General features: G+C 38.5%; 1 protein-coding gene across 4 annotated transcripts in view; it reads right to left on the bottom strand.

Moving 5' to 3' along the window:
- PDE4B (phosphodiesterase 4B) overlaps positions 1-19,128 on the bottom strand; it is a 614,195-nt gene that overhangs the window by 12,018 nt on the left and 583,049 nt on the right. For all 4 annotated transcript variants that reach the window (XM_032626205.1, XM_032626214.1, XM_032626225.1 and 1 more), the window contains 2 exons: positions 5,696-5,789; positions 17-195 (listed from right to left, as the gene is read on the bottom strand). In XM_032626205.1, coding sequence (XP_032482096.1) covers positions 17-195; positions 5,696-5,789 — 273 coding nt within the window. The remainder of the gene's footprint in view (positions 1-16; positions 196-5,695; positions 5,790-19,128) is intronic.

Raw genomic sequence — 19,128 nt, 5'->3', positions numbered from 1 at the left:
CCCAGCTCATACACACCTTGGCTAGATGATCTTCATTTTCCGTGTTGACTCCAAAGCGTGAGATACTTGTATTATTTAAGCTTGAACTATGCATCAGTTTTTTCACTCCGCTTATCTGTGTCATGAGCTGTTGCTTTTTCTTTTTCTCCCTGTCTTTCTGGGTGGGAGATGGAATCTCCACGTCATTCTGCTTGTCTGCAACAACACAAAAATAGGTTTTCCAGTCCCTGTGTGCCAATGAGAACCCACTGCAATATTCAAAAACAACTTCTAACGGTCTATAATGGATGGCTCATCTTATGAAGGTCTGTCATAGCGTTATCTCACTTGATCTCCAGGACAATCCGGTGATACATGATTTTATTGCTAAAGCAGCAAACTGACGTCCAGAGGAGCTACATAAGTGGTTCAAGAAGTGGCAGAGGTAGAACTCAATCCCATGTCTTCTGTTTGCAGGGTGATTTGGGACAATTACACTCATACACTTTCAAGGTGAGGCATCAATATTTATATGTAAATTTCTTATTAAAGTGAATAACTTGTATGTTTGTAAAAATAGAAAAGGTTCATGTAGCCAAGCCCAGGTTAATAAAAACAGGCTTTATGTTTTGCTCACTTTATTATGTTTGTAATGACTGTTTAATTTAAAAGATCCATATAACAGTAGCTGGGTTCAGTTTAGATGAGTAGTACATATGTTAGAGAACTAAATGGCTTCTAATCTTCAAATGATTACTCTAAAGCCTTGGCTTATGACGATTTGAGGTTAAGAGGAAGACTGTAATTTCAGTTTTATTTCATGCCTTGTGTCTATGAATTCTGCTAGTAAATAATAACAATGCCTCTCATTGGTAACAGGCATTACATTTATTAATGTATTTGTGCTTATTAAATATTTATAATCATCTCATTTAATTTTTTAAAAAATTCTGCTACAACAAGATAAAAGGAGGGCTAGGGTTAGTGAGAAAAACCTATCTACCTGCTCATAGAAGCTCTTTCTTCTGTATCATGCTATTAAAAATATCAGCAATCAAATATTCTATTTCACTTCTCAGGGAGATGGATGGATCCCGAGTCCTTCTGAAAAATGCATTAACTCTCTCAGGCCACAGGGATGCCTGTGAATGTACTGAGGCAATCATTTATTGAGGTGCTCTACAGCTGCTTCATTGAACTAAATGACACCCTGTGGCTGAAAGAGTTAATGCAGCTTTCAAAAGTTCCTACATTTATCTCTACTTGTTTCAGCGAAAATGAGTCTTTGGACAACTTCTCTATTTGAAAATGACACATTTCCAGATGGCCTGCTGGGATCTAGATGATTTGCTTTCAACTCTTGCAGCTGATGGCATAGTCACACGTTCTCCCTGGAGACTTCCGCCTGCTCACAGAGCCCTGTGGACAACTCATCAAAGCAAAGTGAGCACAGTGAGGTGGAAGCAGCTGTCCTGGACCCTTGGTACCTGGTTGTAGGGCTGGAGCAAGAGATTTCTCTATCCCTAGCATCTCAGTGCTGTCTCTGGGTGCCCCCAAGTTCCTAGATTCATCAGCCTATGACTCTGCCTTAGGGAGGAATTTTAGTGGTCATCCCAGTTAGTTCAGGGGTTTCCAACCTAGTTCAGCATCAGAAGCACCCAGGGAACTTTTGAAAAATACAGATTTATGAGCCCCACCCAGTCCTACTGAATCAGTGTTTTTTAAAAATCTTCCCAAGTGACTTTGATGATCAGAGTCAGGTTTGGGAACCAATAATAACCTCACATGTTCACTTTTCAGATGAAGTCAGCAACTTTCCCAAGCTAAAGGGCAATTCATTCAACAGATATTTATTTCACAATCACTTTGTTCCAGACGCAGTGATTTAATAGCTTAGAACCCAGGCCTTCAGGTTCCCGTTAAAATCTCTTTCTGGTCTCTCAACCTTTGGCATAAAAACTATATATGACATTACTTTTGAAATTACTTTTCTCCCTGTCACTTTACTCCTCATAATGACTACTTTTGCTAAAATAAAAGGCCACAATAGCCCCTGCGTTTCCTAACCATCATTCTTCACCATTCTTCATGCCTGGTTAACGAAGCTGTTAGATTCTTCTGTGCCAATGCAAATATAAAACCTCTAGCGGGACTAGCAGCTTTTTCCCTTTGTTTAATTAAAGATTCCCTGCGACAGCGAGAAATTGAGCCGAACCACTACTGTGTCTGGAACATTACGATAAAGAAGAAAGCCATTATCCACAGAGAGTGCCATTTTGACATTAATGGGTGTTTCCCTATGCAGGCATTGGAACAACTGATGGGTTTCCCTATTCTGAATTTCCTCTGCTAAATGCTTAGCCAGTCCCATGCAGAAATAACCTGAAACACACACTCAAAGAATCATACTACATGCTTTGTGAGTTCACATTTACAGAATGGTCAGACTACAGTGGGGAAAGAGTGGAACAGTACCAAATAAATAAATAAACAGATGCAAAAAACGTCTCATCAAAACTCTGATAATGGCGGCATTGGAGGTGCTTTTCTTGCTAGCTTACAGCATTTAATCATGCAAAATTCCTGAGTTCTCTTCCCTGTGTCTTGAGAATTCTATGTTCCAGCTTTGGAGACAGTAAGTCGGGGATTTAAAGGGGTGATTCTTCTCTGAAAAAATATCAACTAACTTGTAATATCACATTTAAATATCTTGCTCTAATCTGTGCTCCTTCCCCCTGGGTCCTTTACTTCCTCCTGTACCAGCAACCCGAGCCCATTAACCTGTATGAGTATCACAGAGTGCCTGCACTGATGGTCTCTTGCCTGCATGTCAGCCTGTCCATCTGGACGCCATCCTTTTAAATGGAAACAATACAAGTTTCACACATTCCCCGCAGTGAGGGATTTCCCTCCTTTCTGGATGACACATTTTAACTTTCAATGACTCTTACTGAGATACTGCTCTTCAAGTTTAACTGAAATCTATAAGGTCTTCCCATTTTGTGCTCTTGGAGATGGTTGCTGTGCTCTGACAAGAGGCTCTTATATTACTGGAAGCTGTTAACACATTTTTAGGTCCAACAATCCTGATTCTAAAGACTTTTCTCCATAGATTACATCTATTCTGAAAGGCGATTTTCTTCTGACAGCCTAATAACCTTTCCTAGTTAAAGAAGTGACAGGTATTTTGATCTAGGAGTCAAGAGAGTGAAGTCATAGTTCTGGCTCGGGAACATTTTAGCCAAGTAATCTTGGTCAAGTTACATACCCTTCTGGGCCTCAGTTTTCTTTCTTGGAAAATGAGGGAACTGGATGAGGCCATTAAGGTCCCCTTCAGATCTGACATTTTGTGAAGAAGGCTTCACGGTCCTCCAGGAATACTTGCCATGCTCACAAGACAGGACGTAGAGTTCCATGTCCTGCATTTGCAGTTTGGAAACAAGCTTTGTTTGTTTGCTTTTTAAGATTATCAAATTGTAAGCCTACAGGCTATTCCAGAGAATCCAGGTTGCCAGGTATGTCTTAGCAAGACTGATAAACTCCATCCATATAGAAAGTTAGAGCTGGAATGGACAGAGGGTGTCATCTACTCCAGTGTTCCCATTTTACAGTTGAAGTAGCTGATGAATCTTTTGTTTATATGATGGATTTTTTTCTCCCTAAATTTTCTCAAGAATATAATCTATCTGTCTAGTCTGTTTGATCGGGTCTACCTTGTGTGCACATGCATGTGCATGCAAACGCACACACACAAACACACACTCAGGCTCACCACCCTCCTAATGTTGAGTGTGTAAGGACTGAGGTTCTAACAACCTACCTCAAACCACTTGTTGATAATTTAATTTTGGGGGGAATAATGAGATGCCAAATGATGGTTTTCCTCAAGAGATATGCCTCCATAGCAAATGGAATATTCAACAGAGTTGACAGTTTCCCGTTCTTGAGATGCAAAGTGTTGAAACTGAGAACTCATTTTTATTATCTTCTCAGCCTCCTCACTTGATAGCCTTTGATGGTAAAATAAGAATAATTGGTATACTAAACTATTCTCATGGTCCTTAGCAAGCAGATAGTGAAAGAGGCTACAAGCCAAGAGGACAGCTTAGGTACAACCTTGGATGATGAAGAGCTCAGAGATTTCCTGCAGCTTTACTCCAGTGGTCAGAGTCTCTTCTGAGACGACAGACAAGCCCTGATATTTTAACATGCAATGTTTATGAAAACAAAAATGAGTCCTTGCACTTATTGATTTTATTCTTCTTTCCCACAGTCATTAACCTGGAGACTGTCCCTAAAACAATCCCCAGCTTATGAAAAATAATTGGGTGTCACACAGATGGACAGGAGAAGATACCTGCCTCCAAAAGCATAAAGGGGGATAACGGAGAAGAAAAGGATCAGTACACAACACTTTCTGTTCAATTAGATTCTAGCTCCTCTTGGAGCTAGGATGTATGAAAAAAATCTTCTCTTTGTTCTCTGACAAAGGTTGCCACAACTGCCGCTGGAGAAAACCAGGTGCTGCAGACACCCACATACTGGAAACTGTTGGAAAGGCACTTGTCAGTCATGCCAATGCCCACTGGCCACAGAGTAGCGCCATGAGCTTTCCACTAGGCTGATCAAAGATTGATCTGCTGATAGCAGGAACTGCTTTGGTATTAGAGAAATAGAATTGATTTTTTAAAATAAAACTAGAAGAGGTATGTGTGTCCATAAGACATCAAGGCAAATGCTCATTGATTTAAGGATATGCAGCAATGCCAAAAAGAAGGGAGGTGTAATGTTCGGCTGTAAGAATAGGTCATTTCCCTGGAAAGTGGAGTTCTGCTAAATGAGCATAATTCAGTGGTAATTGAAAGTCAACAGAATCAGAGTCTAAAGGCTACCCATTCACTCTGAAGTACAGATTTGCAGGTTCTGCAGGTCTTAGTCAAGAAAAATACACAGCAGGATGGCTTTAAACATGAGATCAGAAATTCCTAGTAATCAAACAGGATGCATGACAGTAGTTGAGAGGCACTGATGCAAACCTTTCCTGTCAGTGACATGTGTTAAAAGACTAGCAATGTGAAAGCAGAGACTGATAGGTAAGTATCAGATTAGGAAGATAATGATGCTGCTTGCAGAAGGCTAACTCCTTCAGAGAGGTGGAGATTCTTTCTGCCCTCCCCCCATGTATCGTTAAGAAATACCTTAGCAAAGCAACAGTGAAATTATTTCCAAAGCTTATTATCATGGGTCAAATCACCATACAGTTCTCCAGCCATCTCTCGCAAAGCATCTAAAAGGAAACCTTTTGCTCAAAGCCCAGTTACTGGAAGAATTTAAAGAATACCATGTCACAGGAGCCAATTGGAGTTGTCCCTAAGGACTGGATGATTGAACCCCCCATCACCCACCCCCCCCTTCAGAGGTCTTGACAGAGATGGAAGTGGGTGGGTAGATAAGGAGTGACCTGAGGTCTATATAAATTTAATTAGCCCATAATAAACTTCCGTCTTTGATGGGTATTTTCATTCATTTTTTTCACAACACCTTACAGCTTTTTTTTTTTTTTATGTTAAGGATTGTCTTTAGTTCTTATTTTAAATGGATTTTTCTGTCACTTAACCCCATTCCAAACTCATATAGTGATGTTCCTGACAGTTTGCAGAAATTAATATTAAAAAAAATCTCAGTTATGGAATAAGTTTTCCAGTGAATATCTTACCTAAGAAAGTATTTGAAATGTATTCAGACACCTGGTTCCCCGATCGGCTCATTTCTGAAAGGTGTGTCAGCTCCCGGTTCAGCATTCTTTTGAACTGTTTATAAAGAACAAAAACGTATTAACCACCTAAAAAATAGCAGATTATCATTTTAGATGTTTCCAACTTTATTAAGAACCAAGAGACCGAGTGAGCAGACATCATTAGATAAATGATACCGTTTCTACAAAATACAATAATGTGAAATTATTCCAACGTCACCTTAGGGAAAAAAGGTTTTCTTAAGATTTCTTAGAATTAACATCTGATTTCTTTTGAAGATTCAAACATAGGAAAAGGAATTTTAACAGAGGTCAAGATCATTTCACTTAAAAATAACCACATTTTAAAATACGTTTATTGGAAATTAACTCTAAAATATAATTTGAGTTAATAACCTATAGAGTGAGAGGTGATTAAATGTGAAAAGTTTAAGGGAAAACAAAAGAAAAGATAAGCATCCTTTAAAAATAGACACGTGTAAAAAGAATAGGGTTAAAATACAACACAGTCTATTTAAATACAATGTAATATAACATGCCCCTATTTCACCATAAGCAGCCTCAGTGGGCTAAGTGATAACACAATTAAATCATTACAGAGATTTTCTACTTCACAGAAAACATACACATGTAAATGTTTCACATTCTATCAAAGACACATAATGGAATCAAATTAACCCACCTTGATGTAACCCCAAGATACAGATAACAAATAGTTTGCCTCAGGCATTTTGGAATGCACTCCTTGCCACAATCCACAAAAATCCCTTTGAAAGAATTCACAGTTCTGAGAGAGCAGTCCCCAAAGGATCGGGAAAGCCTTGCAGATTCAGTGGTAAAATAATCAGAACTTATGACAGACAAAGCCTCCGAAATTTAGGGCATTTTCTAATCCAAACAAAGCCCATCTTCGCACTCCATTCTTGCAAGAAGCCTATGTTCCCTGCTTCTTCCCTGGCAGAGAGAGTAATGAAATCAGGACGTGCACGAAGGTGCAAAAGCCTGTCCAAATGCATTCAGCTGGCTGGTTTGCAGCACTTATGAATTATGAATAGTCCTGGTGGCCGAAGGGGTTTCCACTCTAGATTAGTCCTGCTCAGCTGAACTCTGCAAGGAAGGAGCAATTCTTCTTTCCCGAGGGGATGCCAGACTAGGAAACACAGCCATCTTTTTAAAAGGAGAAGATTAAAATGGAGGAAGCCCCATGAATATTTAAAGCAATCCGAGGTCGGTACCCTCCCCCATTTCATCTAGGTGTTCTTCACCCTCTCTCCACTGCGGAGACCAGGACACTGCAGACGCAGCCTCCGTACAGAGCTCAGCCGCTCTAAGGGTTTCGAAGTGACGGTGTGTTTGATTAATTTACTTTCCGAACATTAAAAAAAAAAACAACATTGAAAAAGCGAGAACTGTGGCTCTTTTCAAACTAGGCTTTCAGTATACAAGAATACTTTTTAAGCTAGCTTTTGGGGAGATTTTCTGCACACCAACGGCGTGCCAGTGCATTTAGACTTCTTTCACAATGAAACGAATGGGAATAGAATTAGTGGATTTCGTTTTAAAAGTACTTCGTATGCAGAATATAATTTTCTGCCCTCCATCAGCTCATTAATATGCACATGAGACTGCATTCGACAAATGAATTAAACACATTTAACCTTTCCATCTAGGATCTGGAGTGAGTTAGGAAATACAAGCTATCGTTTTCTGCATGAATGGAGAATTATTCGGGGTTATGAAAGACTGTGCTGTTTCGGTATTTCAGTGTTACATCTTCTAATTCATGCTAGAAATATTTAAGAATTAAATTAATTTTTATTTTGTTTTTGCAATCTGGAGCATGCTGAGGAAGTCTTTCCTATAGTCTCTCTCTCTCTCTCTCTTTCTCTCTCTTTCACCTTGTCGGCTTTAGAAAGATCACAAGCAAGAAGAAAGTCTGAGACTAGAGCCCTGCAGTGGGATTCCCTACCCAGGCCCATCCCACTCCCCTCCTTCTCCCTCCTCCGTTACCCCACCCCTGGACTCCCAGGAGTTCAAGTACAGCACGTTAAAGAAATAGCGAAGCACCATGGCAACAGTCTCCGCACGCAATTGGCTCTCTTTCCTGTGAGGCACTCCCCTTTCAAATCAGCATCCTGCACAGACAATGGCTTCACTTCAAGCATCCAGGCCCCCTCATGCCACTGCCTGTGCCCAGGAGACTAGGCCTTTTGAGGTGAAGCCAAATGCAAGTCAGTATTGCCGTCCTTTAGCTCACTGCTCTATGCATTGTCCTCAAAGAGGCATGCACAGTCACCCTCTTTCTGGGGAACCCTGCTGGTGTACGTGTGGGTCTTCCCATGATATAATATGTTAGTAACAGTCACCAGAAATCTCTGAATTAATCGTCTCAGCTAGTGTGTTTTACTTATCGAGCTGCTCTGCAATTTGAACTCCAGGTGAATCATGTAAGTTCTAAGTTGTTTATTTTTTTAAGACAAAACTGCTGTCATAATAGCCTCTCATTTTCAGTTCTCAAAAGACAGGCACTTACACTAAAGACTCAGAAGCTGAAAAAGACAGGTTTCTGTGCTCTGATGGATCGGCTGAATTTTGGCAAAGAAGCAAACTTTACTCGGAGCATTGCAAAAAAATGTCTTGTAGAAAGCATAGAGACAGATGGTTTTTTAAATTATGTCTCCGCACTAGACTTAGCCAAATGTAACATTCAAGCAATCATCCTCATTTTGGTTCCTTTGGTCTCTTGGAAATACTTCGGAAGATTTTGGAGTCAATCAGGTTTGTACTAGTTGAATAATGCCATTTCATCTCATGTATTTGGTAAATATTTACTGAACCCCAAAATGTGCCAAGCAATGCATTAAGGATATAGCAGTAAAAAAAAAGAAAACAAAAAACTCCCCCAAACAAACAAGAACACTTTTCATGCTTTTAATAAGCTTTCATGCTAATAGAAATAGTCAGATATATTAGGGCATGTTCGTTAACCACAACAGTTACTGTCTGCTGAGGCTGGGGCCAACTCTTTATTAGCTGTATTGACCCTTCAGCTCAGAATATAGGAGCAGCTAGAAATTCAATCATAAAAGACTAGGAAAGACTTTCCTTCTTACTTTTTTTCTATCACCTCCCATTGCCACAGGATCCTGTTGGTATACATTGTCAATCAGTCCCAACGTGGGCACAGGGAGGTGGCTCTAAGCCACAGGGCTGGGAATAAACCAAACTCCTCACCTTTCCTGCAGAGCTCACAGATGGGTTAGTGAACTCATGTCAGTAGTTAACAGCTGAAAACCACCTCTCTCCTTCTCATGCCTAAATTAGTTCTCCTATGAGCCTTTTGCTAACGGCATGACAATGCCACCAAAACCCAAAGTCATTTTAAGGCAACCATAAAACACACAACATGATGAAGTAAGCAGATGGAGGTCACTCAGTGTCAGAAGCTGACCCAGTCCTTTAAATGTTGCTTAGCAACAGCCTTTGGTTTTCCTCCTCCATAAGGGAGGGTCCAATCACATTGACTAAGGCAATCACTGCTCTCATCATAAAGCATTTATGAAGGGCCCACTTACATTGGGCTCTGTACAAACTAAGCAAGGCAGACATGCCCTTGGAGGAGCAGACAGGGGGTATCTTTTACATGCTAGTAATGCAGAGTCCAATCAGTATGATTAGTGCTGGCCTGTGTGATGAGACACGTCAAGGAATGGAATAGCTTGTGTTTGAGGTTAAGGCTACGGAGACAGTGGGGAAGCTTGGCTTAGTGGGGTTTTCAGTGTCTGATTCCCATATGGGAGTTGTTTCTGTTGAGCCAGAGGTAGCTACGATGTAGTAGACGAATCTAGACTTTCATTCTCAGCTCTCGATAACAGGTAACAGTCTGGTGAAGTCACCTTAGCTCTCATATACAAAATGAGAGTGATACATGATTTTAGGATCTCAGCCCAAACCTGTCAAGATTCTATGATAAATTTTGTGGCAGCCTCCTACTGTCTGGACATATGATTTACCGGCAAGCAAAATTTCCCAGAAAACAAAACTCCCTTAACACTACAGAGAAAAACAACCCAAATCGGAAATGCTTCAGTCCAAAAGAATAGGTCACCAACAAAAGGAAGAGAAGTGGTTATCATCCCTCCAGAGTTTTATATTCTAAGACCCTTGGAGTCTTCCTGTCTCCTTATCAAGTTGGGTATTCAGTCCAGATAAGAAAATTAAACAGCTCCTGAGGTTAACTGTGGCCCAGGAGTTACGGGATTGAAAGGGAACAGACATTATTTACTTTATCAAATGCAGTAGAGAAATCCACAAACAGGAGCACACTATTTCAAAGATAAATGTGTCTCTACAACCTAAGGTACACATATCCTATTTTTCTATTAAGAAGCTGCCTTCACAAGAAAACCCTGTTAGAGCTTACCTAGAAATAATGTCCCCAGAGGAAATGGCCAAAGCCCCTTTTCAACACAGACAAGCAAAGTTTGTGAATGAACCCTTAGTAATACAAATTCCTCCAGTGCTTCCTTAAACTTACGCCCAACACTAGATTCATGAACACGGCCAGAAGTTAGTTATTTTCTGAAAAGGGAAAAAGATATCATTCTCTACTTAAATAATTCGATATTGTTTGCCTAGCATATATCTTCTCTATAAAATCATATGTGAAGTTTTTTGAATAGGCTACCTTTAATAGTGGGAAGTTACTTAAAATATATAGAATAGCAAAAGCTGAAATTGAATATAAACATTTTGTTTTATGGCTTCAATTTTTCTTTGGCTTCAATGCTACTACGTACAGAGAATATTTTCTTCCGAGCCAATTTCTCCTGAAGGGATGGAACACTTCATCATTTTTCTATATTTCTCATCAGAGGACTAGTTTGGGCTTTGCGCAAAGATCCACAGTAAAGCTAGAAACTCTCCTGAAAAGTTCTTGTTAAATCAATCACACAAGGAAGCCTGGACTAGAATGATCTCGGAAATTCATCCTGGTTCTAAAACTTGTTGATTCTGTCTTTCTAAGAATAAAACCATCTAGAAGAGTAATAATACAAGGGACTAGTATCAAGCACATAAAAGACCTACTTTTAAGACTAATCTGGGCTTGTTAGGGGGTGACCTGGAAATCACTTAAGAGTGAATCTTTAGTGATCAAAAATATTCTTCAGCCTATCAAAGGCTAGATAAAGCAGGTACTTTCCTCTCATTGATAACCTTAAGATGAAGTAAGTAGATGAAACCTGCAGATGAAAAAAAAGGTGCCCCTGAGAGGAAGACAACCTCAGGAGTCACCCTTGTGGGTGGCCGTCTGCGCAGAAGCCCATCTGTGAGACAGGCGCCTTATTGTGTGAGATCTTCCTGTTTTTGCAGAATGAAACAACCGCCAAAGTCATTAAAGTCACAATGACTTTATTAGGGACTACATTTTGACTCATATTTTACACTTGGTTAGTCATAACTTAATAAGAATTCCCGGGCATGAGAAAAAGTGAAGGGGCTGAAAATTCTGCCTGGAATCACAGAATGCTAGTAGTGGTAGAAGGAGGTTGAAACTGCAGTGGCCGGCCCAGTTTAGTGAGAAATGGAAGTAAGGCAAGCTCGTCTCTTAGTCCTGGCACTCACCTGATGTGTGACCTTGGGTAAGATGAATTACCTTCTTGTTTCTGTAGTTGTAAAATGGCAAATTTATCAGGTTCTTTCTCATTTTGAAAAAAATTGCTTCTTCCGTATATCTAAGTTTCCACATGAAGGAACGAAGACCCAGAGAAGTGAAGGACTCGAATTCCTAAACACCTACACTTTCCTTTGCAAAATCTGATTTAAACAACAACAATGGGAATATAGTGTACTTTTTCTAAACCCCTTTATCACACTCACAATTCCCACAATTCTTAACATTTCAGGTTATCCGACAATGCATCTCATCTCTTGTCTCCTTTTTGTCTTTCCCTATGAACTCTACCATCTATTTGAAACTTGATGTCCAATTTCTTTAATGACATATTTGTCTTATTTGAGAGGCAAATGAAATTGAACTGAGTTGGTAATGGGGTTAAGAAAGGAATAACTTGCCATTGTCCATTAATATCTACTTAACTGGAGACTATATAGTTCCATGATGGGGCATTCTGGCAGAAAAGTTCTGCTCTATTACTGGAGCAAACCCCTGGTGCTCCAAGGAATATAGTTAAGTCGTTCTAACTGTCCATGTGCCAGATCAGAAAGAAATGCATCTAAACGTATAAGAATTGAGTGATTCTCTTCTTAACTGTCCAGTGATGTAATAATCCACAATAGATATGTAATGAAAAACAATCATGGACATCTCTACCATAATTCTGTAACAAAACATTGGCATTTATGATGAAGCTAAAAGAGAGTAAATTCCATTTGCTGGTTAGAGGACTAGTATCTGTTCAAGAGACATTTTAAAAGTCAAGGTAGGGACAAACCATTAGTGCTTTCATACAGAGAACTGAAAAAAAAAATCAAAAGAATTTAAATATAACTTTGAATATAACTGCTCTACAACTTGATACTAGGTCTTGAACAGTTCTCAAAATTATTACCGTAGTTGTTTCTTTTTACCCAACTGTCTATCTATACTCTTTGCTGCTGTCTCTTTTTCTCAGAATTTCTGGAAACTTTTCAAGAGGAGATATGGCACACATTATTGGGATGCTAAAAAAACGGACTTTTCCTAGACCCAAAGTAATCCCCATAAAAATATTTAGAGAAATTTCTCATGAACTAACATTCCCCTAACTCTGAGAGTTGCTGCAATGACACAATTTAATAGACAAAAGACACCATATTTATACCCAAAGACTTATATTTTCATTATGCATTTTTAGCTATATATACATATATATGTATATATATGTATAAGCTATGATTTATAAATATAGTGTGTGAGTATATATATGTTTTCACATATGTAGGGTTTCTAGATTTAGTAAATAAAAATTCAGGGTACCCAGTTAAATTTAAATTTCAGATAAACAACAAATGTTTCTTTTTAGTATAAATATGTCCCAGATATCACATGTCCTAAATATCCCTTAAAGAGACTGGATTTCAAAGTCATACACTCATAATGTGTAAGGTTTAGAGGTACTGTATATTTTTAGATAATTTAAAATATTCAAACTTGTTCTTTTTGACAGAAGTCTTTCCTTCTGATGAAAAACACCTGCAACTGTTACTGAAGCTTCACAGTTTCATTTTATGTACCTGACCTTTCCCTTTTAATATGGTTGTTAATAGTGACAGACCCCCAAAAAGGTACTATGACAGACTGAGGATGCTGGCCTGATAATTACACACAGCAGAGGCTTTATTTTTCTACAGATGACAAAAATCACAGTAGCAATGAGAAAAATCAAGGAATCAAGGTAAGCTATTTAGTTACTCTTTTGTTTTTCCATTTAAGCCTTCTACAACTTCTTCTGTGCACGATGGCTAATATTTAACCTCAAGCGTCTAAAGCCAGTTCCAGGGCCATGGGACGTTAATGCGATTCCAAAGCAGAATATTAAGGTTTCTTTTGAATGACTACATAGCCAGAGGTTCTACAACTTGTTACATTTTTAAAATTAGAAATCTTACCATGGATCAGACCCACGGTCCTTTCAGTTTAGTGTCCTCTCCCGACCAGCAGAAAACACGACCTATGCTTCAAGGCCTTCATATTTAACTTGAGAGCAATGTCACAGAACAGGAAAATCATCCCCCAAACATTCTACGGTCTTTTCATAACCCCATAAAAATTGGTCATGATTTTCTTTAAGAACTGATTTGCAATTTTATCCTATAACATCTCCTGGGTTGCTTAAAATCCTGCATTAAATATTGCCTTATTAAAATTTCCACTATTTTTGCAGCCATAAAAATCTACCATAGCTGATTTTTGAGATTACTACTACACCCCTTTTAAACACAATCTGCAGCATATCTTGTGTTTAATATCAATTATATTGATTTCAGCTAGCAACTTTCACATACCCTTTGAGATAAAAGACAACGGGATGCTTCAAAACGTCCCCTGAGAATCGCTGCTTCTGGATTAGCAGTTTCCCAGGGTTGGGACAGCCGCTTAGTCTGGAAATGTTCAAGATCAACTCTAGGGACCATCAAATAAATAAAGAAAATCCCTGGGTTACATAGAAATATCCTTTTCTTCCCTGGATAAATATATGTTATCTGTTGGTATTTTGGTAATCCCTACGCTAGAATACGTCCTTGCAAATTGAGAAGAATCTACCATAGGTTAGAGATTTGAACATATTTTTAAATCATAAAGGATGAATGCAGTAGTCTTAAGTAATTTTATCCTCAAAAAAGACAATTATACTTGTTTTGCATTTTGTTTTTCCTATTATTAGCTACCAAAGTTTAGAAGAGATGGATGGATGCTTTGCAGAACAGCGTACCCCCAGATGTACAGGTTTGTTGGGTGCATGAAACGACTTATAAAAGTAGTTTCAGAGTTAGATGCATAGGTTATACATGAAGTAGAAGGGGTTCTGACTACAGGATGGCCTTACCCGTGGGGTCTAACAGCATAAATAAGACTCTAACAGCAGACCCAACATCATAATAACATGACATAGGATCAGCTGAGTATACAACTGGGTCTGAAAATAAAATCCTATATTGTAACTTAGACTGAGAAACTTGACAAGTTGTTGAGTTTCTTGGAGACTAAGTTTTTCTATCTTTAAAATCGGAAGGTTAGAAACAATACATATACAGTGGTCGGTAATGTGTCTGAGACTGTTGTAGAATTTGTACTTAAAACTGAGTTTTTCTCTGAATTTTCAAAGAATCTGAGCTCTTGGCACCTTTTTCACTTGGTTTGCATCTGAGTGGAGGTTTTGGTTGGCTCTTTAGCACCTAAACTCTTTTCTTTTCATTGTTGACAAGAAATTAACTAGAGAATTTCCCTGATATGCTGCTGCAGGTGTGATGCAGTGCTATGTCATATAGATTACGTGACACATGATTTACTCACAGAAGTTCTGGCTCGCTGGTTGACATTTAGATTATTCCTCAGTCTAAGGAGTGTAAACCAGAATTGCCAGAAAGATAGATGAAACCTGTCAGATAAAGCCGTAACTCAAAATGGCCTTGTGTTAAAGCCATACCTTTAAAAAGTTTATTTTGGAGATGTCGAGCTGTTTCAAATCTAGCCTTTCATGATTCATGACTTAGCCAATTTCCTCAAATTTAGAGACTTCAGAACTCTTTATGTATTAACCAGAAGCCATGAATGGCCACAGATTGCCTGACATAAGGACAACTGTACCAAGTATGCATTTTACTCAGATTTCCACAGTTCAGGTCAATCCAGCAGCATATCTGAATTAACTGAATATGTGGCCAAGGTGGGGATGAGAGGAGCACCAGCAATATGTCAGGAATGAAAAATACAACCAAACAACGGCACAATGACTAAGCTCCTATGCCCCAGACACAACAGATATGGCAAATGGCTGAGTTTTAGACACAACATGTATTCACAGATATGCTCCCAGCTGAGCGTGCAGTGGCTATTGTCAGTCTCTGTAGAGCTTAGATTCTTGTCCACAGGATGCAGACTTTTCAAGAGAAAGGTAAGCTGAATACCCCGATGTCGAACCAAACAACACCAAAAATGTGCTTCATATTTCTGCTCACGAGGAAAGAACATTTGTCCCCAAGACTTCGTTCTGTGTTATCTGATTGCATTTGGGGAAGGCTCTGGTGCAAGCTTTTGCTGCTTCTGAGGGTACTTTGAAGAGCCACTGTGAACCAGATGGGAATTTCTCATCAAAGCTAACAATTAGAAAAACTAGAATTGGTCATGGGAAGCACCTATGTGTAGCACGGTACAGTGCAACAGGAAACAGGATTCTTGGGTTCTAATAGATTTGCCACTAACAATATAGTTGGTCCTCAACAAATTAAGTTTCCGAGCCATCATGCACATGATCCAACAAATATTTATTTGAATGCCTAGAGCTATTCTAAATGCCAGAACTACAATAATGAACAAGGTAGACACAATTCATGTCACCAATAACCTTACAGTCAAAGGGAGGAGATTAGTAAAAACCAAGTTCTACAACAAGAACAACAAAAAAAGTCAAAAATCATAAATTGTGACAGCAAATTGTAAAACGAATAAGCTACTGACTTAGGATAATTAGAGAAGACCTCTCCAAAGAGAAAACATCTAAGCTGAGGTCTGAAAAATAAGAAGGTCGAGCTCTAGCTTTAAAATTCTATGATTATACGTTTTGTTGGCAAGGCATGGAAGAATATAATAAATTACCCTGTGGATTTCCTTTTAATTATTATTATTTTTAAAACTTTTATTGGTGTGCAAAATACACACAAAATAGTGTACAAAATGACCATACTTGTTTAACAAAGCACTCAGGTAGGAAAGGAGAATATTACCAGCAAAAAAGTCCATTTTGCTCTCTTCCAATCATTAACCACCGCATTTCAAAGGTAACATCCTGATAAAAAATATTAGTTTTCCCTGCTGTTGTTCTTTTATAAAAATGTAAACATACATCATACTAATCTTTTGGTTTGCCTTTTAATTATTATTTTTAAGTCATTTGACTTTGAAGTAAAGAGAACAGGTTTGATTCTAAGCATCATGATTTAGTGACTGAGGGTCTTGGACACAGCTTGTAGCTTGGTTTCACATTGAATATGGAGATATACTAATACTTTCCTCTTGGTGAGCATCAGATGAGATAACATAGGTGAGAGTGCTGTGTATGGAGCAAAGGGCTCTTCAGATAGGTTTCCTTACCATGCTATCTTGGATCTGGCAACACAAAAATAACAAACAGCTATACACTTAAAGAGAGTGGCCCTTTACGTAATGCTCTATCTTGGTACCGCAGGAAGCTTTGAGAGCAAATAAGCTATAAGTGAAGAAATGGGCCTTAAAAATCTCTACACTGCCCCATAATTAATGTTCCCTCGGGCAAAATCAGAGTCCTTGGGAAAGTGCAGTCCTGGCTCATGTAGTTAGATTTGAAAAGTGTTCAAAGAAGAAAAATCTCTCCTGAATTATTTCTTACCAGTATCTCCTCCTTCTTCATTACCTTTACCAAAAAGCTCATTTTTTACTCATTTTAACTCAATATAGTTATTTTACTTTAAAAAAAAGAGAATCCAGTCTTGCCCAGGGGTTCATGTTTTTGTTTGTTTATTTTGGCAAAGTTCTCCTATTTTAGGATTTATCAAGGGCCCTGAAAAGCCTTTTTTTTGAAAAGCAATCTATGACCTTTCAAAGTTAGAAATTTTACTAGTTTACTATGCAGCATTCAACAATGACCTTACCTTAATGCTTCAAACATACAAAAAAAGATTATTAGTAAAGGAGTATTTTTAATTATTGCAAGCAAAATAAAATGAACGTACTGAAATTAAATTATACTGATTTTAAAGTGTTTAAAAAATAATACTGATAAGTCTTGAGATATTATCAGGGACGCTCCCATGCAATTGGTAAGACAGATGCAAATCAATGTGGTGCAACTAGATCTTAAGTGTGTTAAAATACAGCAGGGAAAAGTTCAGTGGCAGCTCATCCTGTCAAGAACACAAGTAATGTACTAGCCCTGGCCAAGAAAAACATACCCATTGCATCAATCAACGCAGATCTAGCTAAATCATTCTGACTCAATTACAGAATGGAGCCAGGAGCAGTGATCGCAATGGACAGGGACTGAGGCAGGGAGGGCACTGTGCCCTTTCATCTTGGTGGATGGGTAGCATCTGGTCAGTGAAACTGACCCTTCTGGGCTACCTACAGCAGGAGTTGGAGTCCATCTCATTAGTGACCCATCAGAAAGTCTCTAGTCTTCTCACAGGCAAATGGGTGTGCAAAAGGATACTGGAAATGCACATTACCCCTGGATAGTCTAAGCATGTTCCATGAATTTAAAGTTTTTGAAAATGCAAAAAAATGTTTCCATCTTTAAACAGTGCTGTGCCCACCAGTGAGGTCATTACCTGTCCTAGCATTGGTCAAAACCAGGATAAGCTATCAAAACTCCCAATGCCAACAAATGTCCTAAATGACCAAATCAAGTAGAACTGCAGAGAGCTTTTCCAAATAAAACAAAACCAAAATCAATTACCACCAACTGACAAAAGCCTTCATCTGCTTTTCACTTCCCTCCTGACAGACAGAAGTAGAGCTATGCCTCCTTGATAATTTTTAGCCCGACTACCACTATAAGCAAATGTGGAGCCTCAAAAATGCAAAGCAGAATTTCAGGACTCAAGAGCTTGCAAACTGGAGCAGACATAAATAAAACCCCAGATAATGAAAATGTTAGCTATGATATTAACCAATAAGATAGTTAAGAGGATGGTCTATGAAAATTTGATCCAAGTCAGGGTAGCTAAGGCAGGGTTTCAAAAAAAGAAAGCCAAGAAGTCTAGCAGACCAGGAGTAGGTTCATAGTACAGGGCCTGATGATGTATTGGAGCCAAAGGGAGGTTTTCTAGGCAACAGGATACCAAGAGAGGGGTAGAGCCAACATTTCTTCATTCTCAGGTTATAATAAAACTCTTCCTTGTTTTCAATAGATCTTCTGATATTGAGGGTAGAGAGGAAGTTGGAAGTCCACTGTTGGGAACAACCAGAGCTACTAAAATTTTAGTCTGTTTTTTTCAACTCTGTCAGTTCTTTTCCTATACTCAGCTGATTATCCTGGTTATTAAATAATCTCCTCTCCCCCCTTTCGCCCCCAGCAGTGAAATCACCTTTTACATATTTTAACTTTTAAATTCAAGTCTTCTGTATCTTATAGCGGCTAAAAAACTAAGTTTTCTTATCCATCCAGGAGTTGAAATTTTTCTTTTCATTTCCTACATTATATGCTAAGAAAATTTCTAACTTTGTCCTACTTGATAAAATAAGTAATGATTAGCAATGGGTAAATATCAAAAGAGCTAAAGTTAGACTATCAAGGATATTTTGGCATGGAATGATTTCCCTTAATAAACATTATCCACTAGTCCCTTTTTATTGGTGGAGGATATGTTCCACCCCCAGTGGATGCATGAAACTGAAGACAGTACTGCACTCTATATATATATACAATGTTTTTTCCTATACATTCATACCTATGATAAAGTTTAATTTACAAATTAGGCACAGTAAGAGATTAACAACAATAAATACTAAAATAAAACAATTATAACAATATATTGTAATAAAAGTTACGGGAATGTGGCCTCTCTCTCGAAATATCTTATTGTACAAATTTAATGCTTTTTCCGTCTCAATTAAGTACTTATCACACAGTGTGGCCATGACTTTTGCAGCTTGAGGAGCAAAACTGGCACAAATTTCTTTTTTCGTTTTCACAATT

Source organism: Phocoena sinus, chromosome 1, assembly GCF_008692025.1.
Source record: "Phocoena sinus isolate mPhoSin1 chromosome 1, mPhoSin1.pri, whole genome shotgun sequence".
Taxonomy (NCBI): Eukaryota; Metazoa; Chordata; class Mammalia; order Artiodactyla; family Phocoenidae; genus Phocoena; species Phocoena sinus.
The sequence above is the reverse complement of the archived record's forward strand: the minus strand, read 5'-3'. Positions and strand labels throughout refer to the sequence as shown.